The following is a 20,558-nucleotide window of genomic DNA, read 5'->3' on the forward strand; positions in this document are numbered from 1 at the left end:
CTCTTCTCTTTAATAATCTCCTTCAGCTTCGTCTCTCTATTTGCGGAGTAACCTATCCAAAAAATAAGAAAGTGAGCCGCATTTAATGTCGTCTTCCTTGTTTGAGGAACTTCTCCAGTAAAAATCAAATTATTTCGGGCTCGCCAAAGACACCAGCAAATAGTCAGAAAACAAATACTCCAAAATTTTCAAATTTTAGAATCAATGTTTGCATCAATACATGAAATAAAGCACTTTTAATATCTATAGGCAACGTAAGGTGGCCCAATCTAGAAAGAAAGTAGTCCCATACCTGTTTGAAAAAATTGCAGTTCAAAAAGATGTGATTATAGTTTTCTAGAGCTAGTTTACAAATGGAACAAAGAGGATCCCCCGTCCCGCCTTTTTTGCTAAGGTTGTTTTTAGTATTCAATTTATACATAGAAAGAAGCAAAAAAAAAAGAAGAAGAATTTGACTTTGCTAGACAAAACATTATTCCATAATAGAGAATGATACAAACTACGGATACCACCATCATTGAGAATATTATAAAGAGATTTCATCGTATAAGCACCAGTTTTATCTAGTGGCCATGATACTTGATCCAGTTCCGGAGAAGGGATTAAACTAGGTTAAGAGAGTAATTGCTTTAAAGCTTCAACCTAAACACCCTCAGAGTCTCCTCTAGGTCTTCTGATAGTAGGTCTTCATTGCCGATACCCTCAAAAAGAAACCCTTGGGAGCCAATAGCTAATGGGATCAGATTTGCCAAAGAGTTATCTTCAATCCATTTGTCCTCCCAAAATCAAACTCTCAAACTGTTACCTAATTGCCATTTAACAAAATCTAAAAAGGGTTGGCAGATAGAACAAATATCTTTCCAAAACTTGGAATACTAACCACTAGGAAGAGTGTTATAAGACACAGAGTGATAATTTGATTGAAGAACCAATTCTCATATAAGAATCATTAGAGAAAAATTTTCAATTCCATTTGGATAGAAGAGATGAATTGAAAAGTTCAAGATTGAGAACACCAAGACCCCCAAATTTCTTAGGAGAACAAACAATATTCCATTTGGCTAAAGGTTTGGTACCATGAGTTTTTTCACTTCCTCCCTAAAGAAATTTACGTATAGTCTTATCCATTGCCTTAATAAGCCATTTAGGTATGTTAAAGAAAAACATGTAGTAAAGAAGGAGGGAGGATAGAACGGAATTAAGAAGAACAAGTCTCCCTTAAAAAGATAAATGTTTGGCTTTCCACAGAGATAGCTTTCTATGAAATGAGTTAATAAGGGATTGTCAATCTTGTTTAGTGAGAGATCCTTTTTTCAAAAGGAGACCAATATATTTGAAATGGAGAGAAGCAAAAGAACAATTCAGAATTCTAGCTAGAGAAGGACCACGATTGGGAAGTTTTCCACTATAGTAGAGATTCGACTTATTATAGTTGATATCAAGGCCAGTCACATTCTCAAACAGATAAAGGATAGATTTAAGGGTAGAGATATTATGACAGCCTGCTCTACAAAAGATCGAATATCGTCAGCAAATTAAAGAGAACACATATTATTTAGTCTACCCTTAAGATGCAACTCCGCTAAATCCCCAAAGTTAACACTATTAATCAATATTTTGTTAAGAACATTCATATAAGAATGAAAAGCATGGGGGATAGAGGATCCCTTGCTTAAGACTCTATAGCAGTTGAAGATGATGTTGGTGGGCATGTCATTGACTAAGACAGAAGATTTTGATGATGCAAGGATGTGTTCAATCCACTTGCACCAAAGAGGACCAAAGCCTCTAGCCTTAAGAGGAGAAAGGATGAAGCTCCAGCTAACACAGTTAAAGGATTTCATGAAATCAATTTTAATGACAAATGCTTCAATCTTTTTAGAGAAACAACAATGGACCATTTCATGACCCAGCACAATGGAGCCCAGAGAAGATTTGCCCGCTTTGAAAGTAGATTGGGAATTATCAACTAGAGAGGAAAGCATAAGCTTAAGCCTATTTGCTAGGACCTTAGTGCAGATTTTAAAAAACCCATTCAACAAAATTATAGGCCTGAAGTCTTTGGCACTACTCGCGTTATCAGATTTAGGGATAAGAGCAAGGAAAGAGAAGTTGATCTTATGGAGAGAGGTAGGATCCAATTATAAATGAGAAAAAAAGAGGAAAAGATCCTCTTGAATTATTTCCCAAAAAGATTGATAAAAATTATAGAGAAACCATATGGTCTAGGAGATTTATCAGGATGTAGACTAAAGACTGCTACTTTAATTCCTTCCCTTGAAAAGGGAGAGTTAAGAGATTAAATATTAGGACAATAGATGGATAAAGGTGATCCCAATATCAAGTTAAAAAAAAGGAAGGATGTTTAGCCTTGAAAAGATTAGAGAAAAAAATTCAAAGAAGACCTTTTGTTTCAAAGCTTCTGAGGAGATGATATTACCTTCATGGTGCAGAAAAGAATGAACTTAGATCTTTCATGATGAGAAGCAATTTTGTGAAAAGAGGAGTTGGAGTCTCCTTCCTTTAACTAAAGAGCTCTAGGTCTCTGTCTCTAATACACTTCCTCATCCCTGACTAAAGAGGAGAGGGACTCCCTAAGGGGAGTCTGAGCCTACTATCAGAATCAGAGAGGGGAGAAAGTTCCTCAAGGATAGAAAGCTACTCCAGCTTAAATAAGGTTTCCCTCTTTGACTTCTACAGAGAGCTAAATACATATTTCTTCTATCGTTTGATTCTTTTCTTAGTGAGTTTGATTTTTTGGTGGAAGATATCAACTGGGTTACCACAACAATGGAATGAAGACATGAGTGGATAATAAAAGGCTTGAAGGAGGAGTAAGAGAATCAAGATTTTCAAATATGAAGATAGGCCTTAGTAAAGGGCATAAGTGTCTAAGAGAATGAAAGAGTGATCGGAGTAGGAAGAGGGGAAGGAAAATTGAACTAAGGAAGGAAATTTTAGATTTAAAGTCAAAGGAGATCAAAAATCTATCATGACGAGTTATGACAGGAGAAGCTCTCAAGTTAGACCAAGTAAACTTTTTACATGAAGGGGGAGATCCATAAGAAAAAGGGAATTGATGAATTTTTCTGAAAAGATTCATGTCTCTACTAGATCCTGATCTACCACTTCTTTCATTAGCATGTAAAGTGACATTAAAATTCCCAAATAGAGACCAAGTAATGGAAACATTAAACTATTTTTTATTTATTTTCACTAACATACTTCCTTCTCATCTTTTTCAATAGGAGCATAAATGATAGAAACTAAGAATTTCCATTTGAGATGTATATAAAATGATAGAAATAGAAAAGATTCTGATATAAGAATTGAGGCAATCAAACAAAGAAGCATGCCATCCTAATAGCACTTCATCCTTAGAGTCACTACCATCTAATTTTAGCCAAGAATTAATTCTATACCCACCAAGACTTTTAAGGGATTGAGGTCTAATGACATTAAGCTTAGACTCTTGAATAACTATGATATCAACATTTGAGAACATAATATCATCTTTGACCAACCTCCTTTTAGTAGGGTCATTAAGGCCCCTCACATTCGATGAACCAAGCTTCATAAATAAAGATGATAACAACACTATTAGGGCGAGAAGCAGTGGGCTAAGATTGTCCCACTGCTCGATCAGACTCCAGATCCTTAAGACGAGCCAGATCATCAATGGGGATAGGTTCCTTAGCTCCACAGTTAGGTTATATACTAACCAGTTCATTATCATGCTTCCCATTTAAAGATAAAGATACTGAAACAGAAGATGAAGACTTACCCCGTTTGGAAGATGAAAGAAGAGACTTGGAAGCCGCGAGATGATGTAGATATGCTTTATATCCTGTTGTTCTTCCCACCAGGTTGGCTTTACCAACAAGTTTCTTCTTCCTTCCCGCAGCTAGATACTCAAATCTTGGGGGAATAAAGGTAGAAGTTTCCTTCATGGGAGCTTTTGGGGAACCAGAAGAGGAGCCAGCAGGAGTCAGCAACAAGTAGAAGAGGATTTGGTGGAACATTAGAACCACCCACACCTTGATCAATTATGAAAGTTGTCCATTGGACCCGCTCTACCATCACATTATTGCCATTCCAAGCCACCTCAATCAATTCGGGTTCTACCGTATTAGTACTCGCAATTTGTGGCCCCAAGTTGATATGAGATATCTTAGAATCTTGCCTCACATCGGCTGTTACCTTAACAACCTCCCTAAATCCTGCTTTATTTGTATTTAAAAGTGAAAGGACTAAATTTTCCTTGCCTTTTAACTTTCTTGCCGGTGAGCTAGGAACCCTCGTGGCTGGTCGCCTTTAGTTCATCTCCTCCTCCTGGCCCCCTTCATCCACCCAGCCAAATTTCGTATATGTATTACCCACCCATTTTGCTTGGTGCTCTTGCACCTCTGGCTTTTCAAAAGCCCTCTCCAAAATAGGTTTACTAATGACTTGGGTGATGGTAGAGCCTTCCATCAAGCTACCATCGACTGGAAATAAGTATCTGAAATTGATCTCCTTAGGGATGTCAGATAAGTCCCTAACTTTGATGAGGACTTTGCAATCACTGAAATTAGTGTGGAATGCAACATCGTTAGAGCTCATAATGCATTCTCCAACATCATTCAGGAGGATCTGAATAAAATCCCAATACCAGAGGTGATACGGCAGCCTATAAAGACAAATCCAAGTCAAGAATGGTTTTGGAAGGACCTTGAGACCGAGGTCTTCAAGCCACCGACGAAATTTACCTCGAAAGCACACCATATCAATGATCTTCATCTCTTCAGCTTGATCGATAAGTACATCGTTAGGGAATTAGACTGTAAAGCTAGTCTGTGCCGCCTTAGAAATCTTGTAGGGCTAATTCTTCAAATTGAAATGGCATGCGATCATCTCTATGAGTTTAGAGAAAGATGGGGTGCCTAAAGATAGGTAGAAGATGACAAAAGATCCTAGATCTTCGATGACGCTTAGGGTTCCTGGCGAAAGATCAATAACAGGAGGGGGAGCAAGGAGCCTTGTCGCAAAAGGGCAGCCTCGAGAAGTATGGCCTTTGCATGGCATCTGAACCAAATAAAATCCCCTTCAGGGTAGTCTCTGGCCATGTATCAAGCTTGTGATAGAAAAAACTTCTTTAATAGAGGAGTAGGAAGAACATGTCGTCCTCTAGAAGAAAAATGGTTTCTTTTTTTTAGGAAACTTTAGTCTAGCCCTCGCCGAGAGACGGATTTGAACGAGGATGAGGGAGAGGAAGAATGTGTTTTATAGAATCTGGAGGGCTAAGAGGATGAGGGTTGTGGTTGTTCTTAGAAAACAAGGACGAAAAAGGTTTTGAAAATAAGTGCAGGCGAACTGGCTGCACCACGTTGGGCTACGTGTGGACATTGATTGGAGAAGGTGGAACGATAACCATTGATGAGACATGGAGGGGTAGTAGCAAGTCTCCATTGTTTACCTTAAAAAATCTCCGAAAATCCCCCTCTGCCCTCCAATTATCTTAGGGTTGGATTTTTTTTTGGTATTAGGTTTGTATTATGTCTTTTGGTGATTGAAAAGTTGGGAGAATTTATTAATAAAATTAGGATTTCTTATTTTGAGAATTTCAAATTCGTTCTTGGAGTTCTTAGCCTACGTATTTGCTTGATTCGTTGGTGATTTCATTGACATTTTATACCTCTTGATTCATCAGTGGTGCAAAGTCAGGTTTGGGCTCTCATCAATTTCAATGCAACGTTTTCATATAATTAAGACAAAGATGTTCATACAATTAAGTGGCGAAGAGTATGTACATTTCTAATTTTGTCCTAAACGCACTCTCGTCCAATTCATTCCAAATGTACAAGTATATGCGAGGACTACACAATCCCTTTGATTTACGATACATGACGGGGTGTTCTCATGCCAAAAGTTTCAAAGTGTTGTTGTTGACGATAAAAGTGGATGAGAGCAACAATCAATGAGAATAGGATATCAAATACTAAGTATAAGAACAGTGGAAAGATTGTGATTATCAGATGTCCGATTGTTGTTGCAAAGAATGCATGTAGGATGATTATGTGACAAGCTCTATTAGTAATATTATCAACGTACGTTGATCAGTCTACAATATAACCAGTCTCGGCCCTGTGGCAAGCCCACTAAGCCCCGGGGCTGGGGCAACTCAGGACCGGTGGGCAACCAAATTTTTTATATACAATATAGGGTTATAATTTATAAACATAAAATCCTAAGCTTTGACATGATGCAGGCTTAGTATTGTGGTTGAGGGGTTTGTTTGTTGTGTAAACCGTCCTTGTACTAGTCTTAGAGGGTGCATTTCATCAGATTTTTTCAAACACGTGCATATGTAAGATGACTTAATTGAAGAATTCGCTTCAAAAAATTCAAGGAGAAGTAATTTTATTTGAATTAAATTGTAGCACAAATGTAATCTTTTCTTATATGAATATTGATTTTGCAAGAGAATATTATCAGTTTGAGCCTAATATAGAACGCTAAATGGTATTATATGTATTCATTTTTATCGTTGTTAATCGTACCAAATTTTTAATATAAGAGGCAACCAAAATTGAATTGGGATAGAGCAACCCAAACCTCAGGACCGGTCCTGAATATAACATTAGCAGCATGAGAATTTTCATCTTGGGTGGAGGACTCGGACTACGGACGAGGAATTTTCATGTTATGAGGTCTCTTTTGGCTTTTGGATCAACAAAATTTTGGGTTACCAATATTTTTGACATCAAAGTACCACCATAGGACACGTGTCACAACCACTGAACTCATTGGTCGAAACTCGTACTTCATCAGCATGTCGTTGGTCATTGGTTTATCTGCCGCCAATGACTTGTTCCTCGAGTCATCCACCTCGACTTTGAATCTTCATTTTCTTGCCCTTATTTTGGGCAAAACTTTCCCATCCTAACTCCAACCACTCAAAAGAAAACGTTCACTTATAAAATACTTAAATTTGAGGGTTTATAATTAGTTAACGGGTAAGTTTGCCTACTTCCAATATTGCTTTGTCATCGTATTTAGGTTTATTTAGTTGCGTACCAAAGAGCCGTGTGCTAACAGTGATTAAATAATTTAATGAATAAAATTAAGGGCAATTTACACTAAACCCATACGAGCTTTCATCGTTTTGGGGTAAACCCCCATAACTTTCAAAATCTTAATCAACCCCAAATAACTTTTACAAAACCCCCCGAATATCTTCTACTTAACCTACACTAAGCTCTCAATACCTTTCAAAACTTACTGGGGATTTACTACAAAATGGTAATAGTTACTTGGGGGGTTTTATATAATTAATTTACCCTAAACTTTTAAGCCACATGATGCGTGTAAGAACTGCTTGCGCAACTGTTAGTTTCTAGAGCTTCCCAAACACTAGGAATATGATCATATCTCTATGTACGTGAAGAATTTTCCGAATAGACATTAACGAATACAGTTCATATTGGCCAAACTATGGATAATAGCTTAAGCTAAACTCAATAAATAATATCCAACATAATACTACATTTAACAAAAAAAAAACCACTTAAATTTAAAAAATTCAATAAACTAAAATCAAGCAATTAGCTCACCCTCCAAAATTCAAAACGAGAAAAGTCCACTAAACAATAAGAAACTTCCAACGAGCTAGCCCTCAACATTTTCTCCTCCATCCATCAAAAAGACTCATTCTCTCTCGCATAGTATTCATCTCCCTCCCTTGCTTGACCCAATTATACATCCCCTAAATATCCCTTCGTCCTTTATATACGACTAACAATCAATCTCAAACTCAAAACCTCCCCAAATTATTAACTACCCGTCACCAAAAAATGAACTCCGTCAAGCTCTTAGCCTTGAACCTTTTCATCATCTCCTCAGCCTCCGCTTTCCCTTGGGACTCGTTCCTGAACCTCACAGACTGCCACTTCGGCGACTCCAACCCCCTCGTCCCCCAACTCAAAACCTACCTCCATCGCTTCGGCTACCTCGCTCGAACTTCACCGACACCTTCGACGATGGCCTCCAATCCGCCCTCAAAACCTACCAGCACAACTTCAACCTCGACCCCACCGGCTTCCTCGACCCCTCCACCATCATGAACCTCATCTCCCCCCGCTGCGGCGTGGCCGACATAATCAACGGGACCTCCTCGATGGCCTCCGGCAAATTCTCCGGCAGGCACCTGTACGCTTACTTTCCAGGGAACCCGACGTGGCCGTTCTTTAAACGGAGTCTTAACTACGCGATTACGTCGACTTCGGCGGTTTCGACATCGCCGTCCGTGCTGAGGGCGGTTTTCGCACGCGCGTTTAAGCGGTGGTCGGCGGCGACGAATTTGAATTTTACGGAGGTTCAGGATGAGTCTGATGCTGATATAACGATTGGGTTTTATCGGGGGGATCATGGGGATGGGGAGGCGTTTGATGGGGTTTTGGGGACCTTGGCGCACGCGTTCTCGCCGACGGACGGAAGGTTAGTTCAATATGGTGTCCTGCTCTTTAGGATTTTTTTTTTGGGGCTCCCTGAATCTCGAGGGGTTTTCAGAACTCTGTATATTCGACCTTCACTCCCGTGAATGGTTAGAATGTTTCAATATGACTCTTAATATTTTAGGGTCGATCCTCATGTAAAAAAAACATTAACACTACTAAGTTTGATGTCGCACGTGAAAGAGAAGGACAAATTTGAGCCTTCATTTTTGTGAGGGTGTTTGCGTCAAGGAGTAAAACTTGAGTTGTTTTTAAGAAGGGGCATTTAGTCATTTCTCCATTAGTGGGTAACATCACGAGGTCGGATGGAAAAATTTCAAGTTCAGAAGAGTTGAAGTGAGGCACCCCAAAGTTGAGGGGATAAGCAAAGTTCGGGGGTTTTATCGAAAAGCTCTCAAGTTCAAGGGTGCAAAGTGAACTTAACCTTTTTTTATTGTTTGTTTTCAGAGGTGTTGAGTGTAATTAACCCCTTTCCACTATATCTTTTCAACGTCACGTTGTACTTTTTTTAAATCACTTTACCTTAGATTTTTTTGTGTTTTTTCTAGAAACCACCTTAGAAAAAAAGTGATTATGGGATCTATCTTTTAATTTTGATTTACACATAAACCGTTGTTAAAGTAGTTTTTTTTTTTTTTTGCAGTTAACCACTTCCAATCAAATATTCACTAAAAAGCTAAACATAAGCTTTAAAAAAATTAAAGTTCAAGATATGTAAGTTGTATCATAACAATATCTGAACACTATAAAAATGAGTTACGTGCATTGAATGTGAGTTTTTAAAGGAGAAATTTGGATTTTTATGTTAGATCTACATCATAAAACTTAAGATCTAAAACCATATAGCCATGATTAATTCAAAGAGATTAACAATAATCAAAAGAGCGGAAGCTTATACCTGAATCCATTGCTTGATCTTGATTTTGCGTTTTGGATCTTCTAACCTTAGGGTTTCCTCTAAAACCGAATTTCTCTCTTAGATGGGGGTGAAGAGAATTAGAGAATGTAACCCTAGGTTAGGGACCATAACCCCTTATTTATAGATGTTGTACTTTTGTAATTTAGCCCCTCAATAAATCACAATTACAACCTGGTATCTGCACATATAACCCCATGACTTATTTAAATACCAAATTAACCCAACTTAATTGATCACTTTAGTGGGTTATCCTGAAAGATAGCAATACACATTGATTAATCATATGTGCCCACAAATAGATTTATTAGATTAAATCCAACAATCTCCCACTTGGGCACCATATGATTCCTTAAATTGTGTATAACCTTATGAGCTCAAAAATTGCTATCACTGAAATGGTATTTCCGAACAATCTCGTCCATTGACTATATCAATATAGGATCAAAGCGGCCTTCGTCACATTTATCGTGACTCGACCCATCAATGGTCACATATACCAATACAATCAAACGACATAGATCAATCATGGATGTGCAGCATGAAAATTACATGCAATGTGATCAGTACATGTCTATTTTCAACTGGTCCTCCTTAGTGAGGTCAAAACCAAACATAATGTAACAGAGTGTCTTAACTGAATACTTTATTCTGATCAGACAATACAACCAAACATAAAGCACCACAAATACAAACTCCCACTAAAACATAATATCCTCAAATAATACCACACCCATATGAGCAGTATGCTCATGAAAGACCTTAGGTGGCAATCCCTTAGTAAGAGGATCAGCTATCATGGAGTTTGTCCCAATGTGCTCTATGGATATCTGTCCACTCTGTACCCTTTCTTTCACAACCAGGAACTTAATGTCAATATGTTTTGACTTAGTTGAGCTCCTGTTGTTATTGGAATACATTACTGCAGATTTATTGTCACAATATAACCTTAGTGGTCTTTCAACATTTTCCAAAATGCGCAGTCCCGTGACAAAATTTCGCAGCCATATTCCCTGATTGGATGCCTCATAGCAAGCTACAAATTCTGCTGCCATAGTGGAGGAAGCTACTAGTGTTTGTTTGACACTTTTCCATGATATAGCTCCTCCTGCTAACATATAAATGTAGCCTGATGTAGACTTCCTGCTATCTTGGCATACAGTAAAATCAGAGTCCGAATACCCAACGACCTCTAATTTCTCTGATTTTCTGTATGTGAGCATGTAATCTTTTGTTTTCTGAAGATACCTCATAACCCTTTTGACTGCTATCCAATGATCCATACCAGGGTTGCTTAAGTATCTGCCTAACATCCCAACAATGTACGCAATATCCGGACGCGTACATACCTGAGCATACATTAGACTTCCTACAGCCGAAGCATAAGGAATCTTCTGCATTTCCTGAATTTCAAGGTTACCTTTAGGGCACTGATTGAGACTAAACTTGTCTCCTTTAGCAACAGGGGTGTCACCTGGTCTGCAATCTTGCATGCCAAACCTTTTAAGTACCTTATCGATATAGCTCTTTTGTGATAATCCAAGAATACCCCGAGAGCGATCTCGATGTATCTGGATCCCTAATATAAAAGAGGCGTCCCCAAGATCTTTCATCTCAAAATTCTTTGATAGAAATCTCTTGGTTTCGTGCAACATGCCTATATCATTAGTGGCAAGCAAGATGTCATCCACATACAGAACCAGAAAAATATACTTACTCCCACTGAACTTGTGATATACACAGTCATCAACAATGTTCATCTCAAAACCGAACGAGATAACTATTTGTTGAAACTTATGATACCATTGACGAGGAGCTTGCTTGAGTCCATAGATGGATTTCCTTAATTTGCAGACCATATTCTTTGGGTCTCCCGACACAAAGTTTTCTGGTTGCACCATATAGATCATCTCATCAATGTCTCCATTGAGAAATCCAGTCTTAACATCCATCTGATGTAACTCAAAATCATAATGAGCAACAAGTGCCATGATTATCCTGAAAGAGTCTTTTGATAAAACCGGAGAGAAAGTCTCTGTATAATCAATGCCTTCCTTTTGAGTATAGCCTTTAGCCACAAGACGTGCCTTATACCTCTCCACATTACCATTTGCATCCCGCTTGGTTTTAAAAATCTATTTACAACCAATTGGTTTTGCACCTTCTGGTAATGGGACAAGTTCCCAAACCTTATTGTCTTGCATAGACTTGTACTCTTCATTCATGGCATCAATCCACTGTTGAGAGTTAGAACTTTTCATGGCCTGAGAGAAGTTGATTGGATCATCTTCTAACATTCCACTACTTTCCTCATGTTCTTGGAGAAATACAATATAATCATCCGGAATAGCATTTCTCCTTTCTCTCGTGGATCTCCTTAATGGCACTAGTTCTTGAGGTTGTTGAGTTTGTTCTTCTGGAACAGGGAGTTGTTCAACATTATCATCTTGAGGTTCCGGATTTACTTCTTGAGCAACAACAGGTATAGGAACCTGAATATTGTCAAAAGTAACTGTATGGATTGGATCTGAAGCCAATTCCTCCTCAAAACTAATGTCTCTAACCTTATTTCTCCCCCCAAACTCAACATCCTTATTGTCAAAAGTAACTGTATGGATTGGGTCTGAAGCCAATTCCTCCTCAAAACTAATGTCTCTAACCTTATTTCTCCCCCCAAACTCAACATCCTCAAAGAATGTTGCTGTTCCCGTCTCAAAAATATTCCTTATAGTGGGATCATAAAACTTAAAGCCCCTAGAGCGTTCAGAGTATCCATCAGACACAAGACGCTCAATTCTACCTTTTGAGATATGACCTAAGCGCTTATGCCATAATGTCGCCGAATTTTCCTTATTTAATTTACGCTTAGTACCACGTGATTCCACATGCAAGGATTCATTGTAAGAAGCAATTGTATCAAGCAAATATAGGTTGTCATAAATACTCAAGTAACCGGTTCCCACAACATTTGAATTAAAAGATAAACTGAATTGACTGTTTCCAAATGAACAAGAATAACCTGATTTGTCCAATACAGAAACAGAAACCAAATTCCGTCTAAAAGACGGTACTACAAAAGTATCTTTTAAATCCAAATAATAACCAGTTCCTAACAACAACCTAAAGTGCCCAATTGCTTCCACATCTACCGATTGTCCGTCGCCCACAAAGATGTGTCTTTCAACATCACTTGGCTTTCGGTAGCTCAGACAACCCTGCATAGAAACACTTATGTGAGTAGTAGCACCAGAGTCTAACCACCAAGTGTTTCTAGGTACTGAAGCTAAATTAACCTCAGAACAGACCAAAGCAAGGAACGTACCCTTATTATCACGCCAGGCGTGATATTTTGTACAGTCCTTCTTTACATGTCCAGGCTTCTTACAGAAGAAACAACCCTGATTATCCTTATGTTGTTTCTTCTCAACTGGACCCTTAGCAGCTTCCTTATCATTCTTCCTTTTCTTGCCCTTATCCTTAGAGGCATAGGCCAAATGAGCACTTTCTGTCTTATCTTGCTTCAACCTGTCTTCTTCTTGCACACAGTATGATGCGCTCATTTTTAGAGTCCATTTCTCCTTTTGACAGTTATAACTGACCTTAAATTGGTTAAACTGTGCAGGAAGAGACAACAAAACCAGATGCACTAATAACTCGTCACAAAGATCGAGTTTAAGTGCCTTAAGCTTTGAAGCAATATGAGACATTTCCATAATGTACTCCCTGATATTTCCTTTGCCCTTATACTTCATTGAAATCAAGCGAGCTAAAAGCGTGCTTGTTTCTACCTTATCGTTTTTCGCAAAACGCTTCTCAATTTCGGCAAGGAAATCTTTAGCCTTAATAATCCATTCGGATTCTATGCCCCTGAAGGCCCTTGGAACGCCGCGCTTAATGATCATAAGACTCATGCGATTTGAACGCTCCCACTTCTCATGCTCCTTCTTTGCATCAGGAGTGCTATCCGCATTGAGAGGTTGGGATTGTTCAGTTCTTAATGCATAGTCAAGATCCATGCAGCCAAGAACAATTAATATGTTTTCTTTCCAAACCTTGAAGTTTGTCCCATTTAGCATGGGAATTGGGTTGATGTTAGCAGAAATTATTGCAGCAGATGCATTAGCTGAAATAGAACAAAAGAATGCTCACATCAATAACCATAATCAATAAAATTTAAATAATGACAATCCCCATCCAAGATACCGGCACAACATTAATATCAAGTCTTTGGACAGTAATATTAACTTGTAAGTGATACCTTGTTGCAATGATCAAACATTGACAATAACTCATGTCAAATAATGAAACTATCTTTGGATCGATTCATTATTCACATGTAAACCTTATAATTGTCACACGCTTATCATCGCAGATGTGTATACAGTCTAAATAAATATTAACCTTCCTTTGGGCCGATTAAATATTTACACGAAAGCATACACACAAACATCTCACATTCCTCATGAACAATCTACACAAGAGAGGTTACTTTGGTAACTTCTTGTTTCAATTAATCAATTGGAGTGAGAGACAACCTTAATACCTTAGTGTCATAATATTTGAATTAAATAATTGATTAAAAACCGAATTAGATTTAAATTAAAAAATTTAAATCAACTGAATTTCCAAAAGCTTGGTTGGGGTCTCACAGCTTAATTAGGGCCCATAACTTAATTGAATAAATTAAGTATACCAAAGTGGACCCATGAAAAAGCCAAGGCTTAACCATAATGAACACGAAGTTCCCTTAACTTCGAACGCGAGGTTCGACTGTATTGAGTACGAGACTCACTTAAGCACGAACGCGAGGTTCGTCTGAAAATGAACGAACGCGAGGTTCGTTTGATAAAAGAACGCGAGGTTCAACTTGGGAACGAACGCGAGGTTCGTTAAAAAAAAAAATGAACGCGAGGTTCAACTGAAGTACAAACGCGAGGTTCGTCTGAAGTACGAACGCGAGGTTCGTCTGAAGTTCGAACGCGAGGCTCGACTGAAGCACGGACGCGAGGTTCGTCTGAAGTACGGACGCGAGGCCCGACTGAAGTACGAACGCGAGGTTCGTCTGAAGTACGAACGCGAGGTTCGTCTGAAGTACGAACACGAGGTTCGTCTGAAGTACGAACGCGAGGTTCGTCTGAAGTACGAACGCGAGGTTCGTCTGAAGTACGAACGCGAGGCTCGACTGAAGTACGAACGCGAGGTTCGTCTGAAGTACGAACGCGAGGTTCGTCTGAAGAACGAACGCGAGGTTCGGTTAAAATTGAGCTTGACGCTCACCTGAGTTGAACGCGAGGTTCACCTTAGAACGAACGCGAGGTTCGTTAAAATTGAGCTTGACGCTCACCTGAGTTGAACGCGAGGTTCACCTTAGAACGAACGCGAGGTTCGTTAAAATTGAGCTTGACGCTCACCTGAGTTGAACGCGAGGTTCACCTTAGAACGAACGAGGTTCGTTGAGCGCGAAGCTCGGTTAAAAAATTGAACGAACGCGAGGTTCGTTTGAGGTAACCACCTCCTTAATTTTCGCCATGAACCCTTAGGGTTTCAAATTGAAACCGCCGCCGTCAAATCCAAAAAATCTTTGATTTTTATTTTCAAAACAGATCTAGAATTGGAAAAAATCAAAGAAAAATCCGAAAAATTCCAATAAAACTTTACTGTTCATCCGAACAAAAAACTTTACTGTTCATCCAAAAAAAACTTTACTGTTCATCCGAACAAAAAATTTTCGTTACTGTTCACCGAACATTACTGTTCATCCGAACCCAAAAATTGAATCTTTAACCAGAGATTTAAGATCAAAAACCCAATAAAACTTAAATCCCTAAGAATTAATCAAGGTGGCTCTGATACCACTTGATAGATCTACATCATAAAACTTAAGATCTAAAACCATATAGCCATGATTAATTCAAAGAGATTAACAATAATCAAAAGAGCGGAAGCTTATACCTGAATCCATTGCTTGATCTTGATTTTGGGTTTTGGATCTTCTAACCTTAGGGTTTCCTCTAAAACCGAATTTCTCTCTTAGATGGGGGTGAAGAGAATTAGAGAATGTAACCCTAGGTTAGGGACCATAACCCCTTATTTATAGATGTTGTACTTTTGTAATTTAGCCCCTCAATAAATCACAATTACAACCTGGTATCTGCACATATAACCCCATGACTTATTTAAATACCAAATTAACCCAACTTAATTGATCACTTTAGTGGGTTATCCTGAAAGATAGCAATACACATTGATTAATCATATGTGCCCACAAATAGATTTATTAGATTAAATCCAACATTTTAGTGAAACTTTTGACTAGGATGTGCTTGACTGTACCGAAAACCAAGTCTAAAAATAGTTTTATGTACAAATTAAAAATGAAATACGGTCTCCATACAATTATTGTTAGGATTGTGTCTTTGATTCTTTATATAACTTCATGAGAATTAGATAGGGTTAGATATTTATCATGATTAGGAGATTGAGTCTCATCATGATTAGGAGTTTGAATCATATTCTAATTATGAAGTTATGCTAGAGATATGATTTTAGTTTCTCCATATATATTCTTCTATTGTTGAAGAAAAAACCAAGCAGATGAGATAGAACCAATATTCTTGTAATTTAGGGTTAGCAGAGGACGTAGCCTGATTCCAGAATATTGTGCGAGAGATGAGGGTTTCGTAGTCTTTATCCGTGCAAAAGATTACATCATTGGGAGAGGGTTTCGAAGACTTTGTTCGTTCAAAAGATTGTAAGGAGAGAGCTTTGGAGAAAATATAAGAGTTGATTATGTATATGAGGTTGAGAGATTGAAAGACGAGAGTTTAGTAGTTTCTCTTATAGTTCTCCATGATACATAGTTGATTTCTCGTATTGTTGCCCATGGACATAGGTCGAAGTTGGTTGACCAAACCACGTAAATTTTGGTGTTCTTTCTTCTTGATTGTGGTTATTTTCTATTTTGTTGATTGTGGGTTAGCTTCCAAATTGCGCATATTGTAGTAGGTAAGGAGACTAAAATTCCTAACAAGTGGTATCAGAGCAATGGTGATGAACCTGGGCGTTAGTTTTTAAGATAGAAGTCGTCATCATGCGAGATTGAAGATCGACTTTACAAGAATCAAGATGAGGAAAATGAAAAAGAAAAAAGGAATGGCCATTGCCGGTAGGAGGATTCAGCGGCGATTAATCGTCTGGAGGAGAGCACCCGAGGGATGCAGTGTTCGACGACTAAGTCTATAGGAGATTGCAGCAGTGAATGGCGATGTCGAGGAGGTGCAACCGGTCACCGGCAGAGGGCTTGAGTGGAGACGAATTGGTAGTGAGAGGAGCAAGCGACGACAAGTTAGCGGAGTACCTTGGAAGAATTCTCAAGCGGGCTTCAGTTGGCTCTGTTCGTGAAAATCTGAAGAGACAATCACGTGATTTGATGATGAGATCTGATGACAGATAAGGCAAACGAGTATGCGACAGATAAGACTAGTGTAGAAAACCAAATGTGATTCTAGTAGTAGAGCTGTCAGTATATAATTATTCAGAGTCATCGCGGGAGCAGGAGTTGGTTGGTGTGTAGACTCGAGGAGGACAGTGCCAGATTAGGTGGAGTTTGCAAGCATACACGACCGTGACACACAAGGAGATGAAGATGGTGACATTGGACTTGAAGATAATGAGTGCTCATATTCGGTCCAAGCCAAATGATGGAGGAGATGGAGGCATCTAGCTCGTAGTGTGGAGGAGGAAATGTGCATCGATATGTTTCTAGACGAGCGATGCAGGTGGAGTACGAGGACAACAAGTGGGGGAAGTCTACTATCAAGTTCAGTTTGGGAGTAGAAGCATGGTTGATTTGCTTCTAATGTCAAATGTGGCAAAGATCTCTTAGAGCGCACAAGAGAGGTGGAGGCGCCACAGCGAGACAGATGAAAGTGAGGATCATAAGGGCATCCAGTTGGAGTGCAGGTGCTTCGATTTGAAGTGTGAAAGAAATAGAAGACTCTAGCGGGAGAGGCAAAATTTCAAGATAGCGATGATATATCTTCAATGGAGTTTGGGAATCAAATTCAAGGTGGAGAATGTTAGGATTGTATCTTTGATTCTTTGTATAACTTCATGAGAATTAGATAGAGTTAGAGATTTATCATGATTAGGAGATTGAGTCTCATCATGATTAGGAGTTTGAATCCTATTCCGATTAGGAAGTTAGGTCAGATATAAGATTTTGGTTTCCCTATATATATTCTTCTATTGTTGGAGGAAAAACCAAACAGATGGGAGAGAGCTAATATTCTTGTAATCTAGGGTTAGTAGAGGGCGTAGCCTGATTCAAGAATATTGTGCGAGAGGTGAGAGTTTCATAATCTTTGTCCGTGTAAAAGATTACATCATTGGGAGAGGGTTTCCCAATATTTGTCCGTTCAAAAGATTGTAAGGAGAGAGCTTTGGAGAGAATATGAGAGTTGATTATGTATGTGAGGTTGATAGATTGAAAGACGAGAGTTGAGTGGTTCCTCTTGTAGTTCTCCCTGATACATAGTTGATTTCACGTATTGTTACCCGTTGACATAGGTCAAAGTTAGTCGACCGAACCACATAAATCTCGGTATTCTTTTTTCTTGATTGTGGTTATTTTCTATTTTGTTGATTGTGGGTTGACTTCCGAGTTGCGCATAATATTGTAGTAGACGGGCAGACTAAAATTCCCAACAATTATAGCATTTTAAGGTGGTTTTCGGGAAGAAAAACAAAAACTCCCAACAGTCCCAGGCTATTTTATTTAGTAATACTTAACATCTTTGAATTTACAATTTAAAAAATTACAGATAATTTTCTCTCTCTTAATTATGTATCCAAGAGTGCTCACTACTACTAAGATCTTCTCTCTTTGATTAATTATCCCAACCAGGTTTCATCTCGACGCGGCGGAGGATTGGGTGGCGGAGGGGGACGTGACGGACGCGGGATCGGGGAACGCTGTAGATTTGGAGTCGGTGGCGGTGCACGAGATAGGTCATCTGTTGGGTCTCGGTCACTCGTCGGTGGCAGGAGGCCGGATCATGTACCCGACGATAAAGACGAGGACGAAGAAGTGGAGCTGGCGGCGGATGACGTTGAAGGAGTGCAGAAGTTGTACGGGAGTAATCCCAATTATAAAGGTCAGCGGCGGCGAGAATCAGCAGCGATACAGCGGCGGAGGTGGCCGGAGAATTGGGACGGGATTTGTGATGGGGTCGGTTTTGGTGGGGATGGTGACGGGCTTGTTGTAGACTAGTAGATGGTGGTGGGAATTTTTTTTTATAATTAATGTTTTGATTACATAGTTCACGCATCACATTCATTTTTTTATTACCTTTTTTTTTTGAAATTTTTTATGATACTGATTACATATTTGTATAGACCATGATTACAACATTTTTAGAAATTAATCTTCACCATTTCTCATATTTTTCTGTTCTGACCACAATTTTGATACATTTATATGTTAAACAGGTGGAATTAGGACCTTCAAAATTCAATATCTGAAAAACTTATGATATATAGAAAAAAGGACCTTCAAAATTCAACATCTGAAAAATAAAATTAAATAACCTCCTAACAGCTACAAAATCAAAATCTAAATAGTTGAAAATTCTAGAACGTCTGAACATGAATAACATAATGGATCGGGTGAATCATAAAGCCCGAAAATAAAATAACAGAAAATAAATCAGATGGCATTCAATAACAATATTATCTGAAAATATCTTAGGATGAAATATTTTGGGCTTTGAAAACAACATCAAATCGATGTAGCATTGTAAGGTCTAAAAAGAGTTTTGTGTGTACTCTTGGATCACCTCAATGTGAACTTCACATCAAAAGTTATGACTGCTTGAAGTTTAAGTGCCCATATAGACTTTCTCATTCTAATCTATATCATTCATATCTCCATCAAATTAGAAGGAAGAAAAATGTATTGGTGATTTCACTTAGGACATCGACTTGAGAAAATAGATCTGAAATAGATATGATTTCTAAATTAAACAGTAAAGTAAATTAAATGTATTAAAACTTGGATCATTTTTTAAGTATAAAGGAATAAATATGACTTCTAAATTAAATGTATTAAAACTTAGATCATTTTTTAAGTATAGAAGATAGATATGATTTCTAATTTTAAGTACACAATAAATAAATTAAGGGAAAATTGTTTGGAGGAACCAAAATAAGTTGGGCCAAGCATCCTCACCCCCAGCCCAACAACCATAACCCATAAGTCCTAAAATTAAAAAAATATGAGCAACCAACCCCCAAACTCACTGTCCAAGAAAACCACTTCCCAAATTACCCTTCTTCCCAATTAAAACCCAATTCATTTCCTCTCGTCCCCTCCTCCTCCCTCCTCAGCAGCATCCCCCTCCTCCGGCGACGATCAACGAGACGCCGTGAAATTTAACAGCGATGTCGGGGCAACAAAATCTCGAGTGAGGGCAGCGGTGATGGTTCCTTCGTTGATGACTAGCTTTCAGACATCAGGGAGCTTGATGCTAAGGTTTGAGCAATAATGGATAGGGGTGGAGGGTCTAGAATTATGGGTTTGATGTGACCATGAAGATGGTCTAGGAGGATGAAGAAAAGGCGAGAGCTTGGGCGTCGGCAGCGACGATCGGGGCGTGTTTTGCCTGGCATGGTGGCTCGTGCGCTTGTTAATTTGCTTCTCCTTCGTTGCTTGAAGGGAGCTTGTTTATGCGGACTCGGCGTTGGCACTGAGGTTTGTGTTCTATTTTAATTGGCTGAAAGGGGATGCGTGGGTGCTTCTTTGAAAGATGACGGTGATGTTTCCTTCGATATCTCCCTCACGCTCACGCAGTACACATTGCAATAAATGAAAAAAGAAGAAAGAAGAAGAAGCTGGAAATGTCGGATTGTAGCAATTTGTAAGAAACAGTATCACTACCTTTTCTCCTTTTGTCTTGAATTTTTTATTTGGGCTAATCGTTTTGTCTCTCTTCTTGCCGGGAAGCAAGAGAACGGTGAAAGTTGAGTGAGTTCTTTGGGTTGTTGGTGGTTGTTGTTCGTGGCCTCGATTTCTTTTGGTTGCTTGTCTTCTCTGTCCATGTTGATTTTTTGTTGCTTCTCCTTTTTTTTAACTCTATTTTTTCCTTAGATTT

At 38.7% G+C, this 20,558-nt stretch overlaps 1 protein-coding gene across 1 annotated transcript; it reads left to right on the top strand.

The window, feature by feature from the left end:
* On the top strand, window positions 7,679-19,441 carry LOC109851205 (metalloendoproteinase 3-MMP-like). Its single transcript, XM_020421245.1, is given in 4 exon segments — window positions 7,679-7,989; window positions 7,992-8,475; window positions 18,314-18,495; window positions 18,498-19,441. Coding segments are annotated over 4 exon segments (1,005 nt in total). The 5' UTR covers window positions 7,679-7,832; the 3' UTR covers window positions 18,680-19,441.

The sequence above is a fragment of the Asparagus officinalis genome, chromosome 8 (assembly GCF_001876935.1).
Source record: "Asparagus officinalis chromosome 8, Aspof.V1, whole genome shotgun sequence".
Lineage (NCBI taxonomy): Eukaryota > Viridiplantae > Streptophyta > Magnoliopsida > Asparagales > Asparagaceae > Asparagus > Asparagus officinalis.